This window comes from Gallus gallus, chromosome 12 (assembly GCF_016699485.2).
Source record: "Gallus gallus isolate bGalGal1 chromosome 12, bGalGal1.mat.broiler.GRCg7b, whole genome shotgun sequence".
NCBI classification, from domain to species: Eukaryota; Metazoa; Chordata; class Aves; order Galliformes; family Phasianidae; genus Gallus; species Gallus gallus.
Window position 1 is genome coordinate 8775539 of NC_052543.1, and position 17533 is coordinate 8793071.

At 39.4% G+C, this 17533-nt stretch overlaps 3 protein-coding genes across 19 annotated transcripts in view; 1 reads left to right on the plus strand and 2 right to left on the minus strand.

Moving 5' to 3' along the window:
* The window catches only part of IL17RD (interleukin 17 receptor D), a 50624-nt gene extending 44555 nt beyond the window's left edge, over positions 1-6069 (minus strand). Inside the window, exons 1-2 of one of the 5 annotated variants that reach the window (XM_040646070.2) lie at positions 2908-6069; positions 1859-2156 (exon numbers count right to left, since the gene is read on the minus strand). In XM_040646070.2, the coding sequence (XP_040502004.1) occupies positions 1859-1928 (70 nt within the window). In that variant the 5' untranslated portion in view covers positions 1929-2156; positions 2908-6069. Of the gene's footprint in view, positions 1-1858; positions 2157-2765 lie in introns of all 5 variants that reach the window. The other 4 variants (XM_040646069.2, XM_040646071.2, XM_040646073.2 and 1 more) reach the window with 4 other exon arrangements.
* Positions 6070-6208: 139 nt separating this feature from the next.
* Positions 6209-15731, minus strand: HESX1 (HESX homeobox 1). Of its 12 annotated transcripts, XM_046899815.1 has the most exons (8): positions 15520-15731; positions 14782-15269; positions 13562-13661; positions 10281-10384; positions 8517-8591; positions 8193-8398; positions 7809-7910; positions 6610-6881 (listed from the first exon to the last, which is right to left on the minus strand). In XM_046899815.1, the coding sequence occupies exons 4-8, from the start codon at positions 10366-10368 to the stop codon at positions 6783-6785; spliced, it is 570 nt and encodes a 189-aa protein (XP_046755771.1). In that variant the 5' UTR covers positions 10369-10384; positions 13562-13661; positions 14782-15269; positions 15520-15731; the 3' UTR covers positions 6610-6782. The 12 variants fall into 12 exon arrangements, with proteins under 12 accessions (XP_046755769.1, XP_046755770.1, XP_046755768.1 ...); XM_046899813.1 differs by lacking the exon at positions 14782-15269 and having other exon boundaries at positions 6209-6881; positions 8517-8784; XM_046899814.1 differs by lacking the exon at positions 10281-10384 and having other exon boundaries at positions 6209-6881; positions 8517-8784.
* A 118-nt stretch (positions 15732-15849) lies between these two features.
* Positions 15850-17533, plus strand: part of APPL1 (adaptor protein, phosphotyrosine interacting with PH domain and leucine zipper 1) — a 29659-nt gene continuing 27975 nt past the window's right edge. For both annotated transcript variants that reach the window (XM_004944584.5, XM_414344.8), the window contains exon 1: positions 15850-16003. In XM_004944584.5, coding sequence (XP_004944641.2) covers positions 15950-16003 — 54 coding nt within the window. In that variant the 5' untranslated portion in view covers positions 15850-15949. The remainder of the gene's footprint in view (positions 16004-17533) is intronic.

The following is a 17533-nucleotide window of genomic DNA, read 5'->3' on the forward strand; positions in this document are numbered from 1 at the left end:
TTACATTTCAGCCAATCATTAAAAAAGCAAATGAAGCTTCCTGCAATGCCATTGGAATACTTGCTAGGATTGTAAATAAAGTAATGCTTTTTCAAAAGTTTATTGGGTTTACTTTTAATCTCAACTTCTTAATGCAGCACAATACCTTCCACACAGACATCTTGCCATTTTCCATCTGCAGGGAAATACGTGCCTGGGTGGGGGGGAGGTGACTTAACAGCCTATCCCGAAATTCACCAATCTACAGCATCCTGTGGCCATGCCTGTGAAACTAATCCTAGCACACTGAGGGACCCCTGACTGAGCATAACCTGCCTTAAACCTTTCCCCATTTAACCAAGGGGAGAGCAATTTGTTCAAGCACTTCAAGATGACATCATTCCTTATTTGAGGCCAACAGCTACCTGTAATTAAGGCTAAAGAAAATGTTTTGAAGATTTTTCTAAGTAAAACAGAGAGACTACTAACAGATACCATTACAGAACAATAGGAGCATTTCCGGAAGAATTCCAAAGTCCTACTATTGTGTAACTGCTGTGGAAGATGATTGGAAAGCACTTTGTCAATAGCACCTCATTTTACTCCCACTAAGGGAAATATACAAACAAAGGAAAATGTGGATGCATATGGAAATTGTAGTCTGCTTATATGACAGATACATAACAGCATTTCAGAGAAGAAGTTAGAACATTTTATGGCAGATTTACAAAAGAATTCTACAGCAGTCCTACAGAACTGTACTAAACAAAGAGGAAGGGCCCTGCTAGGAATAAATTACTGCTGACAGTCCTACTTTCCAAACAAACAGCTTAAGGTCCTCCATATCCACAGTTTGGCATGTTGTTGTAAAAAAAGTTGGAAGCACTCAGATACTGGGATCGATTCAGTTGCTTATTTTTGAAAAGAGTAAAATAAACATCCAGATAAGAGATTGATAAAATGCAGATCTACTAATAAAACAATGATAAAACAAAGATCTATTAATACTTGCAGAGGAAGTTAATGCACGTTAATAGTAAGTTAGAATAATTATTTGCTTGTGGTTAGATGGTAATATTAAGAATCCCTGACAAGAACACTGCAACTGAATTGCTGTTTGTGATTGTGTTTGTTATGTTCATAGAAGAGATTGGAAAAAGTCTCACTTAAGCAAGAATGACTACGAGAAAAGCTTTTCTACACAACCTACTTGAGCTGCACAAAAACATCTAGCCAGTCAACTGCATTTTAAGAGTGGTGATGATGCCTCATTAGACTGTTTCCTTATGACTTCCTTTCCCCGTCAAAACAAATTAGAGCAATTTGCAATTATATTGTCAGTTAGCCACATCCTGTAGCATGGAATGAGATGTTGTTCCACCATTGAAGTGAGAGAAGTACACACACATCCACACCCAGCCAGTAACTTAGAAATATTCAAATCAAGAAATAGAAGTGATGACTATCACAGTTCTAAATATTTTACCCTACCTAAACATATTGAAACGCAACCCAAACCATTAACAGATGTATAGTATTTAAACAGCACAATGCCATTTCTTATCGTTCTAATGTGATGCAACAGTGCCATAGGAAAAAGCAGGTGGTCATCAGCCCTTTTGCGTGCCAAACATTTGCATTCTGAAGTTTGCATTTGTTATCCCAGAGGAATTACATTAGTAGATACTGTAGCAAAGTCATTCTATGGTACCAAAGATTCTGCTGCTATAAATGGACAGTATTTCGTAGTGCTGTAAACACATACCCATGAAAGCAGCCTTAACGATTTAAAAGGCTGTAAAAGGTTTCCCCAAACTGAATTCTGAAGATAATATCTAAATATTAAATGTTCAGACCATCAGAAATACTAAGAACCTACCAATTTCCACTGGGCTCAATTCAACATAGCCCATCCTGAGTTTTTGAAAATCAGACGCAAGGTCAAGCATTCATACACACATACAAACTTCGTGACTGAATCTTCGTCGTACGACAGCTTAGCAACCACTGGGCGTTCTGCAAACAGCCCACCTCGTGATGGCAGACAGCACGCAAACTTAAGACGTAGAGCTGTAATTCTACGCTCCAGCCACAAGAGGGCAAAAGTAGCCCACCATTTTCAGCTGCATTTGAAATACTGAATAACCGCTTCAGTATTTATGAATTTCAATGCTGGTCTAAAAAAAAAAAAAAAAAGATTAAGACGCAGCTTATAAATAGGGAACAGCTTCTTATGCAGAATTCTTAATTCTTAATTTCTTTAACAACAGCATCAATCATACAAACTGAATCCCAGGATATTTTTGAATATTACTGTGGTTGGTAATAGAAGTATTAAAAGAGTGAAATATATAATTAAAAGGTAGAATATTTATTTTCAGTTAATATACTAAGCATAAATTGGCTATATGTAGGCAAGATTCTAGACAACGTGGACAAACAGCAATCACAATAAAAGTATCAAAATAACAACTGGTAAAATGAAAAAGTGGTGTAGGAAGAACAAGCAAGTATTAAACAAGATACAATAACTATGCTGATGTAAACGTGCAGACATGATGTGATGACAATTGGCATGTTACTGGCAATCATACCAGAATTAGGCCAAAACCATGTATGTGGAGTCACCATCCTTGGAGCCGTTCAAGTAATGTGTAGAAGTGGCACTTGGGGACATGGCTCAGTGGGCATGGTGGTGGTTGGCTGCTGTTGGACCAGGTGACCACCGAGGTCTTTTCCAGCCTCAATGATTCTATCTCTCTAAGCATTTTTTGTGATATTCTTACCTCGGTGAGGATAAACATCCTGCAAAAACAAGTTTTTAGAAGAAATCCAGTTTATTACTTATAAATTCAATAAATATGCATTTACTTTGGGTGCCCAAAATAAAGACTGCTCTTCCACCTTTTGTCTCCCTTTCTCCTTCACCTCATGTAAGTGTGGGGTCTATTTCCTCAGAAAGGAATCTGGAACTGATGGTTCCTCTGCAACCCGGATTACCATCCCTGCCGACAACTGTTTGCCCATCACGATCCCATGAAGTTCCTTTGTGATGCAATCAGATAGAATCCTTCCTCAGTCCTCCCCACCCCGGAGATGCTCAACAGCCCCTCCTCCCCACATAATGAGCTAATTACATAATGGCAAATCCTATAAAATTAAGTGATAAAAAGCATCAACCTGACAACTGATAGAGAAACCAGCTCAAGCCAGAGAGTCATAACAAACATTATTTTACAAATAATTTCTAAGAAGCTTTGATTTGGGTTTTTTTTTTGGCTTCTTTTTTTCAATCTCTAGTCAGCCTTGAGAATTAACCTCAACTATTTGAGATTACCTTAATTTCAATGTTTGGTAAACAAGTCGTTTGTTAAATCCTGCCACAGAAATGCTCGGGTGAAGTTTTAAAGCCACATTTACTTTCAATAAGAACACAGCATTATTTTTCTTCTATGGAACTGTAAAACACCCTGGGATTTGTTGCTTTAGTAATATTTTCAGTACAGGACTATGGACAATGAGAAAAATGCAGACATACTTACACCCACTAGGAAAACTGTAATAGAGTTTGCTGGGGTACAAACTGGCTGTTTGTAATCACAGATTTGGTAAACCAAATAATTGCCAATACAAAATCGTCAGTTCAAAAGTGTTATAAATGTAGGCTTTAAAAAGCTAATATTGGTAATTTAAAGAATGTTCCAAACTATGCTCTCATATATGCTGCAAGTAATTATATTAGAACAGAACTTTGGAAGCACTTGTTGTTCGGTGTAATTTGGGTACGCCTTCAGGCCATGAGCACAGATCACCTTTTTTGGATGGCAATAGGCATTACTGAAGTTCATGACTAGAAAAGCTTTTTAAGCTTGAGACACCAAGAAAGAGAAGAAAGTCAATTTAAAACAAATAATTACACAGCCCACATCCTGACTACGGTCACTGGCACAGGACCCTATTTCAGGAAAGCACTACTAGCATGTTTAAGCACCATTGCAATCAGTTCTGGGAGAGCCTCATCAACTTAACACTAACCTAAATTGTAGCTGTGGATGAATGCTGAATTCACAGCTTGCCAGTACTAAAAGGGAGAAGTCTTACCACGAGCCAGCTTTCTTGCTGGATGTTTTCACTGTCTTTGTAAATGTAAGAACTCATCTCAGGGTCTCAGGGTCAAATGAGCTCGAGCCAACGCAAAACGGTTGGAAGAAGAAAAGGAGGTTGTGGCTTCACAAACCTGAAGTCAAATGAGGAACTAAGATGACTGAGGTTTTTCTGATCACAGTTCTGAAAAGTAGATCAGAAGCACCTCAAGACAAAGTATACAAAACCAGAATGGGACCAGATTTCAACATGCACTTGTGACAGTCTCATCTACTATTCTTCCTAGGACCAGCCGTGCCAGATAGCTAACAGTATTACATGTATTACTGAGGTCACTCAGAAAGCTGCATATTATCAGGAAGATTAGCGAGTACTATGAAGTACAGAATAATATATTTTAAGATAGAAAACAAATTTAACCATACACAAGAAAGTCTTTGCCACAATTTAGACCCAAGTTGGTCAAAATAGGCATCTACATGAAGTTAAAGGTTCTCCTTTAACTTGTTGATATATTTACTTTGGGAAGAATAATCTAAGCCAAGATTAAAGAGATAACACAATCATGTTATCTGACTTCTGCTCCTCACAACGCTATGTAGAACTCTTGGTACAGAGCAAGCCATCCCTCTAATAACATTTGCTAATTGAGAGCTGGATACCAGAGCTGGTGCTGCTATTATTCCACACCTCCTAAATTGCTCTGTCAGACTTCCGTCACTTGAGACAAGTTCCATTATAACAGACATTAGGTGCATTTAGGTATTTGCCAGATAATAGACTAAGGTTCTTAGGCATCAGTCTGTACAGATTAGTCTAATCTGTTGCTGTTGGAGACCTTGTTTCCAGCAGTAAGGTAAACAATAGTTTCAAATTACTTGCACTAAAGTTAAGCTACAGGTATTACGTGTCTTGAGGTGAAAAGAAAAACAAAACAGAACTCTTGCATTTCCAATATTGTCTTTAACTCAGATCAGGTCTGCATCTGAATCGAACTTCTTCTTTCTCTAGAACTATTTCTAATAGATGCAGTGCCATTTAAAATGCTCTATCCAAAAATGCCTGAGAGAAATAGAAGTTCAGTTAGTAACATTAAATGCTAATGTTACTTTCTAAAATCAAAGCACAAATAGTTAACATTTCAATATCAGGTACAAGTTTGTTATTTCCACACTGGAACAGGTTTTCAAGAAGTTAAATCGAGCAATTTGAGATTTTAGGGCTTCTATAGAAATGAAGGCCATAAGCCCATAGAGTTGTATTTTGTTTGTTTTTTAATGACACAACAGGTATTATATATCTGGTAAAATCCTAAGCTAGCTGCACTTAGAAATACCTTGCAAACATTCAAAACTACATTAAATCTTCCATTACTAAAACAGAAAAGTAAAATAGGTTTCTAAGGAAGATCTTAAGCTAAAAGGAGAGCACGTGCTAGGAAGGGGTGTAGCGATCAAGAATGGTCTGGAAGCAGTTAAGATAGGTCTCTAAAAGTTTTAACACCAACTTGAAGCACTAACCTAACTGCATTTGGACAACTACAACAATATTAGAATGTATACAGTTTTTTTTCCATGTTTCCCCCACTGCCTTTTTCTATTCGTTTGTTTGCTACTTACATTTAACCTATATTGACAATGGCATTCTGTCCTGCATGTCCTTGTAAGTGATTCTAATAGAAACCAAGTGCCAGAGACTGCAACAGCCTGGTGCCAGAGCCTGAAGACTCAGGCTTCAGTTCTTCCCTCCAGTGAATATCAAAGTACTTCATACAAAACAACTGTTTCCTCAAGAGATCTGGAAACCAACACCAGAATATGCAACAGCTCAGTAGCTAGACATTAATTCAAGAAGGAATGGTTAGTTTAAGATTTATAAGTTTTTAAAGTTTTGCCCTACAGTCCTTTTTTGCTTTCCCATCTTGTATATTAAAACCACTTTCTGTGCACCAGATGAAATAATTCACTTCAATTCTTTGATTATTACAGATACGGTTTTGCTTCAGAATAAACCCTATTATTCATGTCAGCCATGTAGCAAAACTCAGCATAGCCTTATGCCTTATTCATACTGAGAAGAGAGGAGATATCTGAATTGAAGCACTAAACAGACAAGTAAACAAATATTTTAAACAGAAATGAATTAAAATATATTAAAAAGATTACAATTTTAAGCTTATTTTAATGAAACAATTGTTCAGACTGAAACCAGTTTAATGCTAGTCCATTCATTTTCATGGAGAGCAATGTTTTAGAAAATGAGGTCATATTCTTCTTTAAAACTGTTCATTAGAATTTAAATAGCTAATCTGTTTCATGCATCAAAAACTATTTTGCATGTTAAGAATTTTAGACTTTAAAAGCAGGAAGCTTAGTTGCCTTCAGTGAAGCCAGAAGTAATTCATAGTAACTGAAAATCTTACACAACCCAGAACTTACGGTTTATTTTTTAACTGCAAAAAATATTTAAACTTTTCTGAACATATTTATTAAAATATATAGGAAAAGTTCACTTTCTCCACAAAAATTAGTTTACAATACTTCACATATTTACAGTTTATTTGAGTGAAAAATGATAATCTTTCAAATCTAGGGATAAAATCATAATTAATACATAATCATTGTTTAATACAAATTACAACAATGCCAGTAATTCTTCAAGTCCCATTGTAGTAACATCAAGGCAAACCATCCTTCCTCCTACTCTAGCAGGCTGGAGGTGAAATTATTTTTCACCATTAAAAACTGTGATTCTCGGTGGGATCTCTTCAGTTTTGCACGACGGTTCTGGAACCAGATCTAAAATGGAAATAAAAGGCATGTTTGTCAGAAACACAGCACTGTAAACAGAGCGGGCTTTGAACTGTAGAAGTATTCACACAACCCTACAGTATTCTGTGAAATGTCAGTAGTTTGGAAGCTTAATAGAAAATCAGAATTTGCAGTTGACGACCTGAATAAATTAAGACTAAGAAAATAATGCCCTCAGCTTCACTGGTGAATGAGGATCAGCTTGACTAATTAATACACAAACTAATATCAACCTTAGTGTCACTCAAGCAGACCCTGGCCTTTCTGAACACCTGGAATTCACACACAAGTCTTCAGATGTTACTTCAACTGCTTAATGAAGTGCAACATCAAGCTTCCTGTTACGCCAAACATGAATGGCATGAAAAGCACAACAAATATCAAGGAAAGGACCAAATTCTAATTGTTATTGTATGCTTATCACACATGGGTTGTTAGAAATCAGTATTTAAAGCCCTGAGTGGATTTTGCTTTTGTCCAGATGAAGAACATTGTCTCAAACACCGGGTTTAAATGCAGTTATGCTCTCCTAACACTCTCAAAACACAAACGTACTTCTATTTTCATACAAATTATTTCAATATTGGCTTCAAATTACATTTTAAACTATGTTGCCAAGCATAATAAACATGATTTTAGAACCTGGGAGCAAAGGATTGGAGGTTAGTAAAGCAGAAACTGCAGAAATATTACTGTGACAAATGTCTCATCAATGCCATAGAAAAAGATTTAAGATTTCAGAAGGAATTTGATGGCATCCTTTTCATGAATCACTTTGGGCATACCACATGTAGAAATGCACATTATTTTATGCTGACATTAAAATTACTGCTACTACTGATAATCTCCTATTTGCATTGACAGAGAGTACACATGGATGGAAATATGGATATTTTCAAGGAAAAATTTAATTACCTGGATCCTGTCTTCCTCTAAATCTAACTTGCGAGCTAATTCTTCTCTAATATCAATGCCAGGGTAGGAGTTCATTTTAAAAACATTTTCCAAGACTTCAATCTGAGGAAATTAAAATACACTCATTGAGTGATCATCACTACCTTTATAAGAGTTAAAAATAGTTTGTTTTATAGGAGACCTCTGAATTGTGCTTGGGCAGTTCTGACTTCATGCAGAAATACCAGCCTGCTGAAGTTAGCAACGTAACCAAATTCACACAAGTGAATAATTACATTTTTCTATGGAGAGGTACACAGTATTTAATTAGTCAGCTGTTACAGGCTTCTGCCAACTTCTAAACTACATTGTTACTGATTCATCAGATAGAAAGAAAATCCGTACCTGGTTTCTAGTGAAAGCAGTTCTCGGTCTTCTACCCCTATACCAGCTCAATTCTCGTTTGAAAGATAACCTTTCAGTGACTGAAAAATATTTTTCACAGTTCAAAACTTTTTCCTCTTGCATTAGATTACTGTTAGCATGAAATAATGAATTTTCATAGGAAACAACAGGGATTTGCAGATGTGGATCACTGTCATCACCTAAAACTGGAAAAAGCAAGCAAACGTGAACTTCATGTTACTGATTTTCAGTAGAACCATGACTAGGTATATATTTTAAAAGGAGTAAAAGCTTGAGAGGTTACAAAACAGACTGCTGGCTTACCCAAGTTGGTGCACACATCCATCCACGGTCTGTGAGGTTTCACAGCTGCAATGCCATCCTTCTTCTGCTCCAATCCTAAAATACTTTCAATGGAAAATGAGCACTGTGTGGTTTTATTTTCTACAAAACCAGACACTTTCCGAAGATTCTGAGATGCTGATGGATTAGCTGCACACAGCGATGTACTTGCCATGGTTTCACCTTCAGCCAGCACAGCACAGCACATACACTCACTGTACTTGCATTTCTCCAGAAGTCCTCCTTATAGCTATGTTGACAAGGGGGTTGGATTTGCAACGTCATTAATTAAATCTTTTATTAGAAAGTTTTAGCATGTCAATGAAAACTCTCCCACCAAGAGGCACGAGGAGTTAATTGTTTATTTGTTTGCAAGTAATTAGCAACTAATGGTGACACTAGGGGGGCCACCAAGAGGGACAAGAAGTGTTATCTCTCCTAACCAGAACATCGACTTAACTTTCTCAAAAGAAGCTATGCACAAATATAGGACTTCTCTTTTATTTGAAATCATTAATGTATAAAATCAGTTTTTTTAAAAAAAACTTTATACTCTAATGGACTCCACTTACCTAAACATAGCAGCACGATAGGAAACCAGTCAAGTAATAAGTAATCTCATTTAAGTGAATTTCCTTCCAAGGAAATTTAAAAAATAATCTCTTAATGCTATTAGGCTAATCCCAATGAAAATGCCTCTGTTTTTTCATATGCATATGTAATGGTGAACGTGGTCAATAAAACAACAATAGCTTTTGGCATAAGGCACTGTGCAGTGGGTTGGCAATGTTGTCAAAGCTCAGTGTAATTGCCTTCCAAGTGCTTGGATTACTTAGCAGTAACAGTTGCCCCAACTATTTTAAATAATTCATACATTCATTTTTCTTATTAAAATAGCTTTGTAGCAGCTTTTTTGAAGGATACCGTATGTGAAATTTCCTGATCACACTATACAAAATAAAAACAAAACATGAATTAATATTAGCCACACACTCAAATGTACAGGTTTTAATACCCTTGACCTGTTAGGTGTTCCTTCTTTCCTGTAAGTGGCTTTATAACCAACAGAAATTTTTCCAGAGAGCACATACTTAAAATGACCAAAAATCACGTGTAATGGACATAAAGGATTTAAAGCATTTGTTTTGATGTTCAAAGCTTGAAAAGATCACTGATTTTTTTAATTACAGAGAACGCATCAGCTGTAATATTTTCAAACTCCACTATTGGCCATTTACACACAGCCAGTAACAACTTCTCATTTATGAAAACCTCTTCTCATATTTTAGATACAGCTATCTGATAAATGCAAAAATGCAAGGAATATTTTTCTTTCAGAAAGCAAAACCCCTCTAAAATATAACTTTGGAGCACATGATGTAGGATCATACCCTTTCAGAGGAAAAATCTCACCCTTTTATTCTTGTTTCACCATTTACTCAGAGTAGTTTATTCTGTGTAATCAGTCACATGCTCATGGTTAACAAGTTATACAAAGGAAAAATACAGAAAATCAAAGTACAGGTAATGTTCATGTGTAAGCTGCCCAAGATGAACCTTTAGGAATAACAGAAGCAGGAAAACTTGTAGGGAAATGGCACAGCATGGAACTGACAGTGGGGTGTTGAGGGAGATTCTAGTGTGAAAAATAGAATCATACATTATTTTCTATCAGAATGATATTCGGCTGCATTACATTGACTTTATGGGCTGACTCAGAAGTAGTGATTCAAGAAGTGATGTTACCAAGACACCTTATCAACATGTCAATATATTTTGAAGTGGCAGCAGAATAAACGCAGTGACCACCTGCAAACTGAGCTCCAATCACCATTTGGCAGCCTCAGCAACTACAAAGTATAAACACAGGAAAAAAAAAAAAATCATACAAACCTGTATAAGCAGCTCACTGGCTACTGCCATGCCTTCTGATCATGTCAGCATTGAGAAAGAGTAACAAGGCCCACGGGACTCATCTCTCAGTAAGGCTGTCTTCATATGCATGATCCACACTCCCATGAACTTCCCGAGCAAAACACAACCTCTGCTAGCCTGTCCAAACTCAGTTGCTAAGAAAGCTGGCTTAGAAACCCCTTAAAGACCCGTGGCAGAATATGAAAACTGAGAATTCCAAGAATGTATTGACAGTGTTTAATCTTCTGTACTAGGCTAATGATGTTTTATGTATGTATATGAAGACTTGAGGCAAAAAGAATGTGCAGTTTTTATGTATCAGATGGGTAAGGTCTGAACCTGAAGACAGACATGCTTAACTGCCAAAATCTTTCCTCAGGTTCTCCTTTATGCTCAAACGTTCCTTTCTGAAGGAAACCCAGTGCCAGCTCTCAGAAAACTGCAGAGCAGCTGACATAACTTTTCCTAACTGGAAACTTCAAGAGTGTCAAGATCAAAATGTAACAGACCCGTCACTGTTTTCACAAGAATCTGTAACACATTGGTAGCCTCTGGAGAAGTCTCATCTGCCCAGAAGTTTCAGGGGTTTCATGATGGTGTATTTCATGAATCAGAGGTCAGGAGGAAATGAGGGCCTTACAGCCCTTTATATTTAAGTATAGCTGGTCCTAATGCAACACAAACTGAGATCCCAGATGAACAGCAGAGCTCCTTTTCTTGACTGCAGACTTTTGACAACACACCAAGTTGAGAGGTTACTGAAGAGATAAAGCTACGGCTCTTGTATCCCAAGCAATTGATAAATCAGTTTTTTACCTCTACAGTTTCTACATGGAATGCCAACTTTATTAAAAAAAAATGCCCCAAAACATAACAGGTCAAAAAGAAACCAATACATCTCCTGTAATGAATCTGGTGCTGCTTATCAATTTCTCTATCCTAAAGAGGTTTGAAGCACAATCACTGATAGACAGTGTCTTGAATTCAGAAACAAATGTGGACTTTAACAATAGAAGAAACCTCTTAATGAGTGTAAATGAAGCTGGTTTCCAAATACAGACCACTCTCTACGTATACATACTGTGTGTGGGTTTTTTTTTTTTTTTAAGTTTTATAAAAGAACTTACACAAAAACATTTCAGAAAATACTTATTTCACCATTATGAATAGCAATTAAATTTACTGCAACTGCATGGTTCAGTCAGATTACCATATCAATCAAGTCCCAAACTGGTGTAGGCTGATCTCTTCAGGAGGCTACCAAGGACTGTCACAAAAGATACATGGAGGTGGAAGTAGTACTGAGGAAGCACATACCTCCACAAAACAAACCAACAAGTAGCTGTGACTTGTTTTGGTCTCTCTGAGATTGTGGAGGACAACAAAAGCCCTTCAGAGTAGTTTGCTTTTAGCTCCCAGTTGGAGGTTCTCATTCTTTCAGGATTTATTTATTTGTTTATCTTAAGGACTTTCCAGGAAAATGATCTCAGTAGCTCTCAAAAATAGGTTTAATAAAATCAGACAAAACACATGGAATGAATTTGACAGGCAGAAGTCAGAACCTAATCAAATACTGCCATCTGGTGTTTATGTTTGCTCAGCTACCGTATTTGTTCAACAATGTTATCTGAATAGGAAACTTACTATTAAAATAATTACATTAATTTGCTCAAAGTTGAATTGAATCAGACCTGGAGACTGCAGCACAGTAACTGAAACACAACAACACCGTTTTGAAACTCTGCATGGCTGCAACTCCACATAGGAACTGGAAGTACCAATTCAGAAGCTCCTGGGGTAACAGCTTTCACAGTGCTCTCTAATTTGAGGAATTCAGTGGAAATGAAACACCATACACCTAAGAAACCCTTACAGTGTTAGGACAAATCCATATAACTGTTTATAAAAATTTCACGTGAAAAGAGAATTTATTCTAAAGGTAACAAGTTTGTTTTAATACCAAAATGAAACAGAGGTAAATTTACTGGAAAGTCTGGCTGAAGATCTGACAACCAAATGGTGTTACATTTCTTCAGAGAGAAGATTGCTACAGTGTAGAAGAAAGCAATTTGTTATAAACAAACAAAAAAAAAACCCACAAAGTCAACAAAGCTTTTTACACAAGAAATGAGGATAAAAACATATCCTCAGTAGAGCAGAAAACTTAAGAAATTTTAAACTCAACTCAAGGCATTCTATGATTCTAAAGCAGTAGAATTTGATAGTAAAGATTCAGATCCCATTTCAAGGAATTCACCCTGCAAGTATAACTCCAGCTTGATTCTTCATTCAAAAATTTTATCTCATCATACAGGTCTATCACGAATGAGCAGCTCTTCCCTTGCAACCCATATGAACAGTTTTGCCTAAATACATTTGTAGAAACAATGAGAGCAGCAGAAGAAACTTTACACTGAAAACCCTGGGTGACAAAAAAAAAACAATCACGGGAGAAATCACTGTTCCTTGAATATGCCAAAACAATCTTCTAGCAGAATTCACACTTTATGAAGCAGAAAATTCATATCCCTTGCAGACCTTATACCACCTGTTCTTTGCCCAGGGACAGCAGCATTCATCTCTTGAGCAGATGCTACCTATTGCCACTATCACCCATTGCAACTCTGCCATCAGGTCACCTTTCACAACAGCCTGAGCAGTATTTTCAGCTTTTTGGAACACTATGAACAGCACACGTAATCTTTCTTGATTACTTATCACACAGAAAATTGCCTTTCATCTCACCTTTCCCGCAGCTCTTTTACCCAAGTGTAGCAGTGTATCACCACCTTAGACATTTTGCTGCACATATCAACCTTTCAAATATGTTTTGAACATTAATTACAGAGATTACATTCAAAGCCAAGTACAAAACAGTGAAGGTGTTTCTTTTTGGTGTTTTTTTTTTTTTTTTTTTTTTTTGCAAGAGTGCCTCAATACTTTCAACATCATTTTTTTCAAAGCACTACTGAAAGCAGTTAGCTACTCCTTAGTTAAGTGAAAGCTACTTTGATCTACGGCAATTAAGTGAACACACATAAATTCAAGGTAAATCCAAGGATATCAGAAGAAACAGTATGCTAGTTAACGTGTAACGTGCAAATAAAGCCTACCTGATCCAGTCAGCTAATTCCACTCCTCAGCAGAGCCAAAGTTCTCTCCATTAGGGGACACATCTGAAATCCTTAAAAGAGCCGTTGGCTGCTCTTCTCCCTGTTTATATAGAGCCAGGTATTAGTTCTTCACACTTACAGTATCCCCTAGTCAGCATTTTGTACAAAGAGAAAAAGGAAGAGTCATACACACAAAGAAAGTTTACCATTCTGATAGAAGCGTAACAACAAAAGCATACTCATTAGTGGGTTCTTATGGATTCCTCAGTTCATTGCTATCCAATCTCCTCCGTTGCAGCCAAATATATATGCCAAATAAAACTTATAAATGCCTTGTGTACATCATCACAAATGTCTCAACATACAAGGCTACTAAGGCATTACTGATTGTTTCCATGTAAGGGACCTATTTAGAAACCTAACAACAAACTAGAAGCAGCCCAGATACACTACAGAACAACTAGAAAGGGCTCTTTCTTGCTACTAAAATGAACTGATTCATTACACTGAAACATTAAGATCAACAGAAACAAGAAACATTATGCTACGTGCCAATTGAGATACCAAAGCACATTTTTACATGTTAAAAATGTGTCTGTTACCATTTTGTTTTGATATAACATCACAGAATGGTTTGGGTTTGAAGGGATTTTTAAGATCATCTACTCCCAACTCCCTGCTATAGGCAGGGACACCTCCTTCTAGACCAGGTTGCTCACAGCCCCTTGAACACGTCCAGTTAGGGGGCATTCACAACCTCTCTGGGCAACCTGTTCCATATCCACAAAAGTTTCAGTTTTTTAAGGGCTGTTCCTCTCATTCTATAGGAGCTAAATAAATGTGTCTTTTCTGTCACTTACAGCTATAAAAATCCAAAGGTAACTACAAATAATTCTGTTTAAAGTACCTTACTACCTATCTGAGTTCTGCTAAAGGAATGACGCTAATATATATTACAAAATAGAGAGCAATTCTCACAGAAGGCTGCTGTAAGAAATTGGTCACAAGTGAACTGATATCAAAACCAGAAAGCTGTGCGCGTGTACATGGGTCACGAGCCAACGCTGGCATTGCCTGCTCGTACTTACAGACCCAGTTAGAGCTCAGCAAGCAAAAAATCAAACGAGAAGGTATAAGGCTTAGTCTTTAAACCTGGTAAGATAACACTATATATCTCTCTCATTTGATAGGGAGATAAGGAAGTTAGCAGCGCGGTTTACCTCAGCCACATGAGTCACCGATGAGCTGGTAAAAGAACCCATTGAACTGAGTTCTAGCAGTGACATTTATTCACTGTTCCCTAGGAAAAAAAAACCCAAAAACCAACCAAATAATGAACAAAAAAACCTACATTGCCAATTGCTTGCAGTTTAATACTTTTTAATATCGTAAAAATGCCTGTATGCCTCTTGCCTGTATGCCTTTAGAAGTAAAACATGACCTGACACAACGCAAAGGAAGGCCTTTCTAACAGGTCCGCACAGCACCGAACACTTGGCTCCCCGGGCCATCCGGCACGGCCCGTCAGCAGCTTATACAGCCGGGCACAGGAGGGCACAGGCAGCAGAACAGCCGCTCGCAGCGGGACGGGAACCTCCAGCAGCGCAGGCTGCTCTGAAGCGCAGAAGTGAAACATCAGCGAACCGCAGAGCCGAACCCAGACGCAACTGCAGACACCCAGCACGGTTCGGTTTTCGTTCTGTCAGAGCTTTGAGAGCAACAATGAGCGCACAGCCTCGTCTGACACAGCGCATTCTCACGCTTTTTACTAAGTTTAGAACTAAATACACGTTACTAACAACCTGTACGTAGCTTATGCCTCCTCAGAGATCTATCCTTAAAACACGAATCGCTGAACCCAGAAGGGTAACTTAAAGCACAACACCCTAGTCACAGGGCTGTAGGAAGGGCGCATCAGGAGCAGTTTCTTCCCCCTCCGTTTAACAACACGCACCGACCTGGCTCAGCCTAACGAGCTCCCGCACCAAGAGCGGGAGGGACGTCCCCACCCTGACAGGACGCGGTGGCGGCAGTCCCGCAGCGCTCCGCCGCGCAGGTAAGCGCCAGCTCCGAGGCGCGAGGCGCGAGGCGCAGCTCCCGCCGCTCATCGCGCGCGAAAGCAACCCGAACCACAAACCACCTCCCGTCAGGCGGCCACCGAGGCGGGAACGGGACCCACGCTATGTGGGCAGACAGAAGGGCCCGCTGACCAATAACAAACCGGGCGGCTGGGCGGCGGATCCAATCGCAAGGGCAGGTGGGCGGCAGGTGGGAGGGACATCCGGTTCGGGGCGGGGCCGCGTGTCGCGCTGCCGGGGGGGCCCAGCCAGCTGGGCGAAGCGAGGGGAGTGGGAGCAGCAGCGACGCAGATCAGTCCCCGCGGCCGCCATGCCCGGCATCGACAAGCTGCCCATCGAGGAGACGCTGGAAGACAGCCCCCAGGTAAGTTAGGCGAGGAGCAGCTCGATGAGGGGAGCGCAGATCGGGCTTGACTCGGGAGCGCCAGGCCTAGCGCGGCTTCCCTCAGCGTCTCAGAAGCGCGGCGCGGAGCGGGAGGCCCGGCCCGGCCCCCTGTCCTCCCGTGCGGCGCGCGCTCGGAGCGCTGCGGGCTGTCAGCCGCGGCGCTGTCCCGGTGCGGTGGCGGCCGCTCCCCGCGGCGCATTCCCCTCTGCGCGCTGCGGGCTGCGCGTGGGGGGAGAGCGGGCGTCAGCTTCGGGCGGCGGGGCGGTGCGGTGCGTTGCGTCCCCTCCTGCCGCCGCTCCTGGGTGCGCGTCCGCGTGTATCTGGGAGCGCTCGTGCCGACAGAGCCTGTCCTCGCTTCTCGAGAGGGTTTTTGGTCATCTTCGTCCTGCACAAAATACGCGAACGTTTTAATAGACAGGCGTTCGTGGCGTTTGTTACTGCTGTGAGAAGGTGGGAGATGCACGGTGCTGCGATGGCTTCATTTGCTCCGATATCTTCGCCTCCATTCCTGCTGCTTGACCTCTGTCAGCGATGCCGTGATATTACACGGCCGTTTATTTCATGCTGCAATCAAGCACAGAATGCTCCATTCCGTAGTACAGGTTTCTCTTGCTGTCTGCAACAACAGCAGTTACTTTGTACCACCTCTTTTCTTTGGCATGGAAAAGTTTACTGTGTGAATATCTATATAAATTATTCACTCTTTTTGAATTGGATCCTTGTTTTGTTGCATTGTTTATGCAGATGAGCACCAGTTCCGATGCTGTAATAGCAAATGCATTGATAGTTTTGATTCCTCAACCATAGGAACTTTCTTTGCTAAACAGAGAATTTTAATCCCTATAATGGCAGTGACAACTACTGTGACAAATCTAGATCAAGTGGAGGGACAGCTTGGAAAAGAAGGCTGTGTAGGAGGTGTATCATTGCTTTCCAAGAGACAGTGTCCCATATAGCTCTGTACCAGATGTCAGACAAGATCTGGTTTGTTGCACGGTCTCTGGCCTGGAGCCTAGACCTGATGTACTGTCACAAAGAGGAAAAAAATATGGAAGTGTTACAATAATAGTAGTTTCACATAATTGTCCATTGAAGATCTGTTCTCAGTTAATGGAAATCAGAACTGTTTGTATTTATTGGGAGTGTCAATGTCAGTTTGATAGGATCCCTATCAAATCCCGAATGGGATGTCGAGGTGTTTTTTTTCAAGCACATAAGGCTGAAGTGTCACTTGGGAAGCATAGGCTAAAAGGTTACATTTCAGAACATAATTGTCAATTCTAGAATCTTTTGTTTGGTGCTGTTTGTGATAAATGCAGACTAGCAAAACCTCACTCAACCCTTTGCTCGTTTGTTGACATACTTAAACTATTACTTTTTCTATTAGAGCTATAAAATTCTTCTATCTTCCAGCCAACCTAAGATTTCAGTAATCACCCTTAGAAGAATGCAACTGTAGTTCTGTAGTCTTCGACCACATCAGTTCATTTCTTTTATTTTGAAATCAGT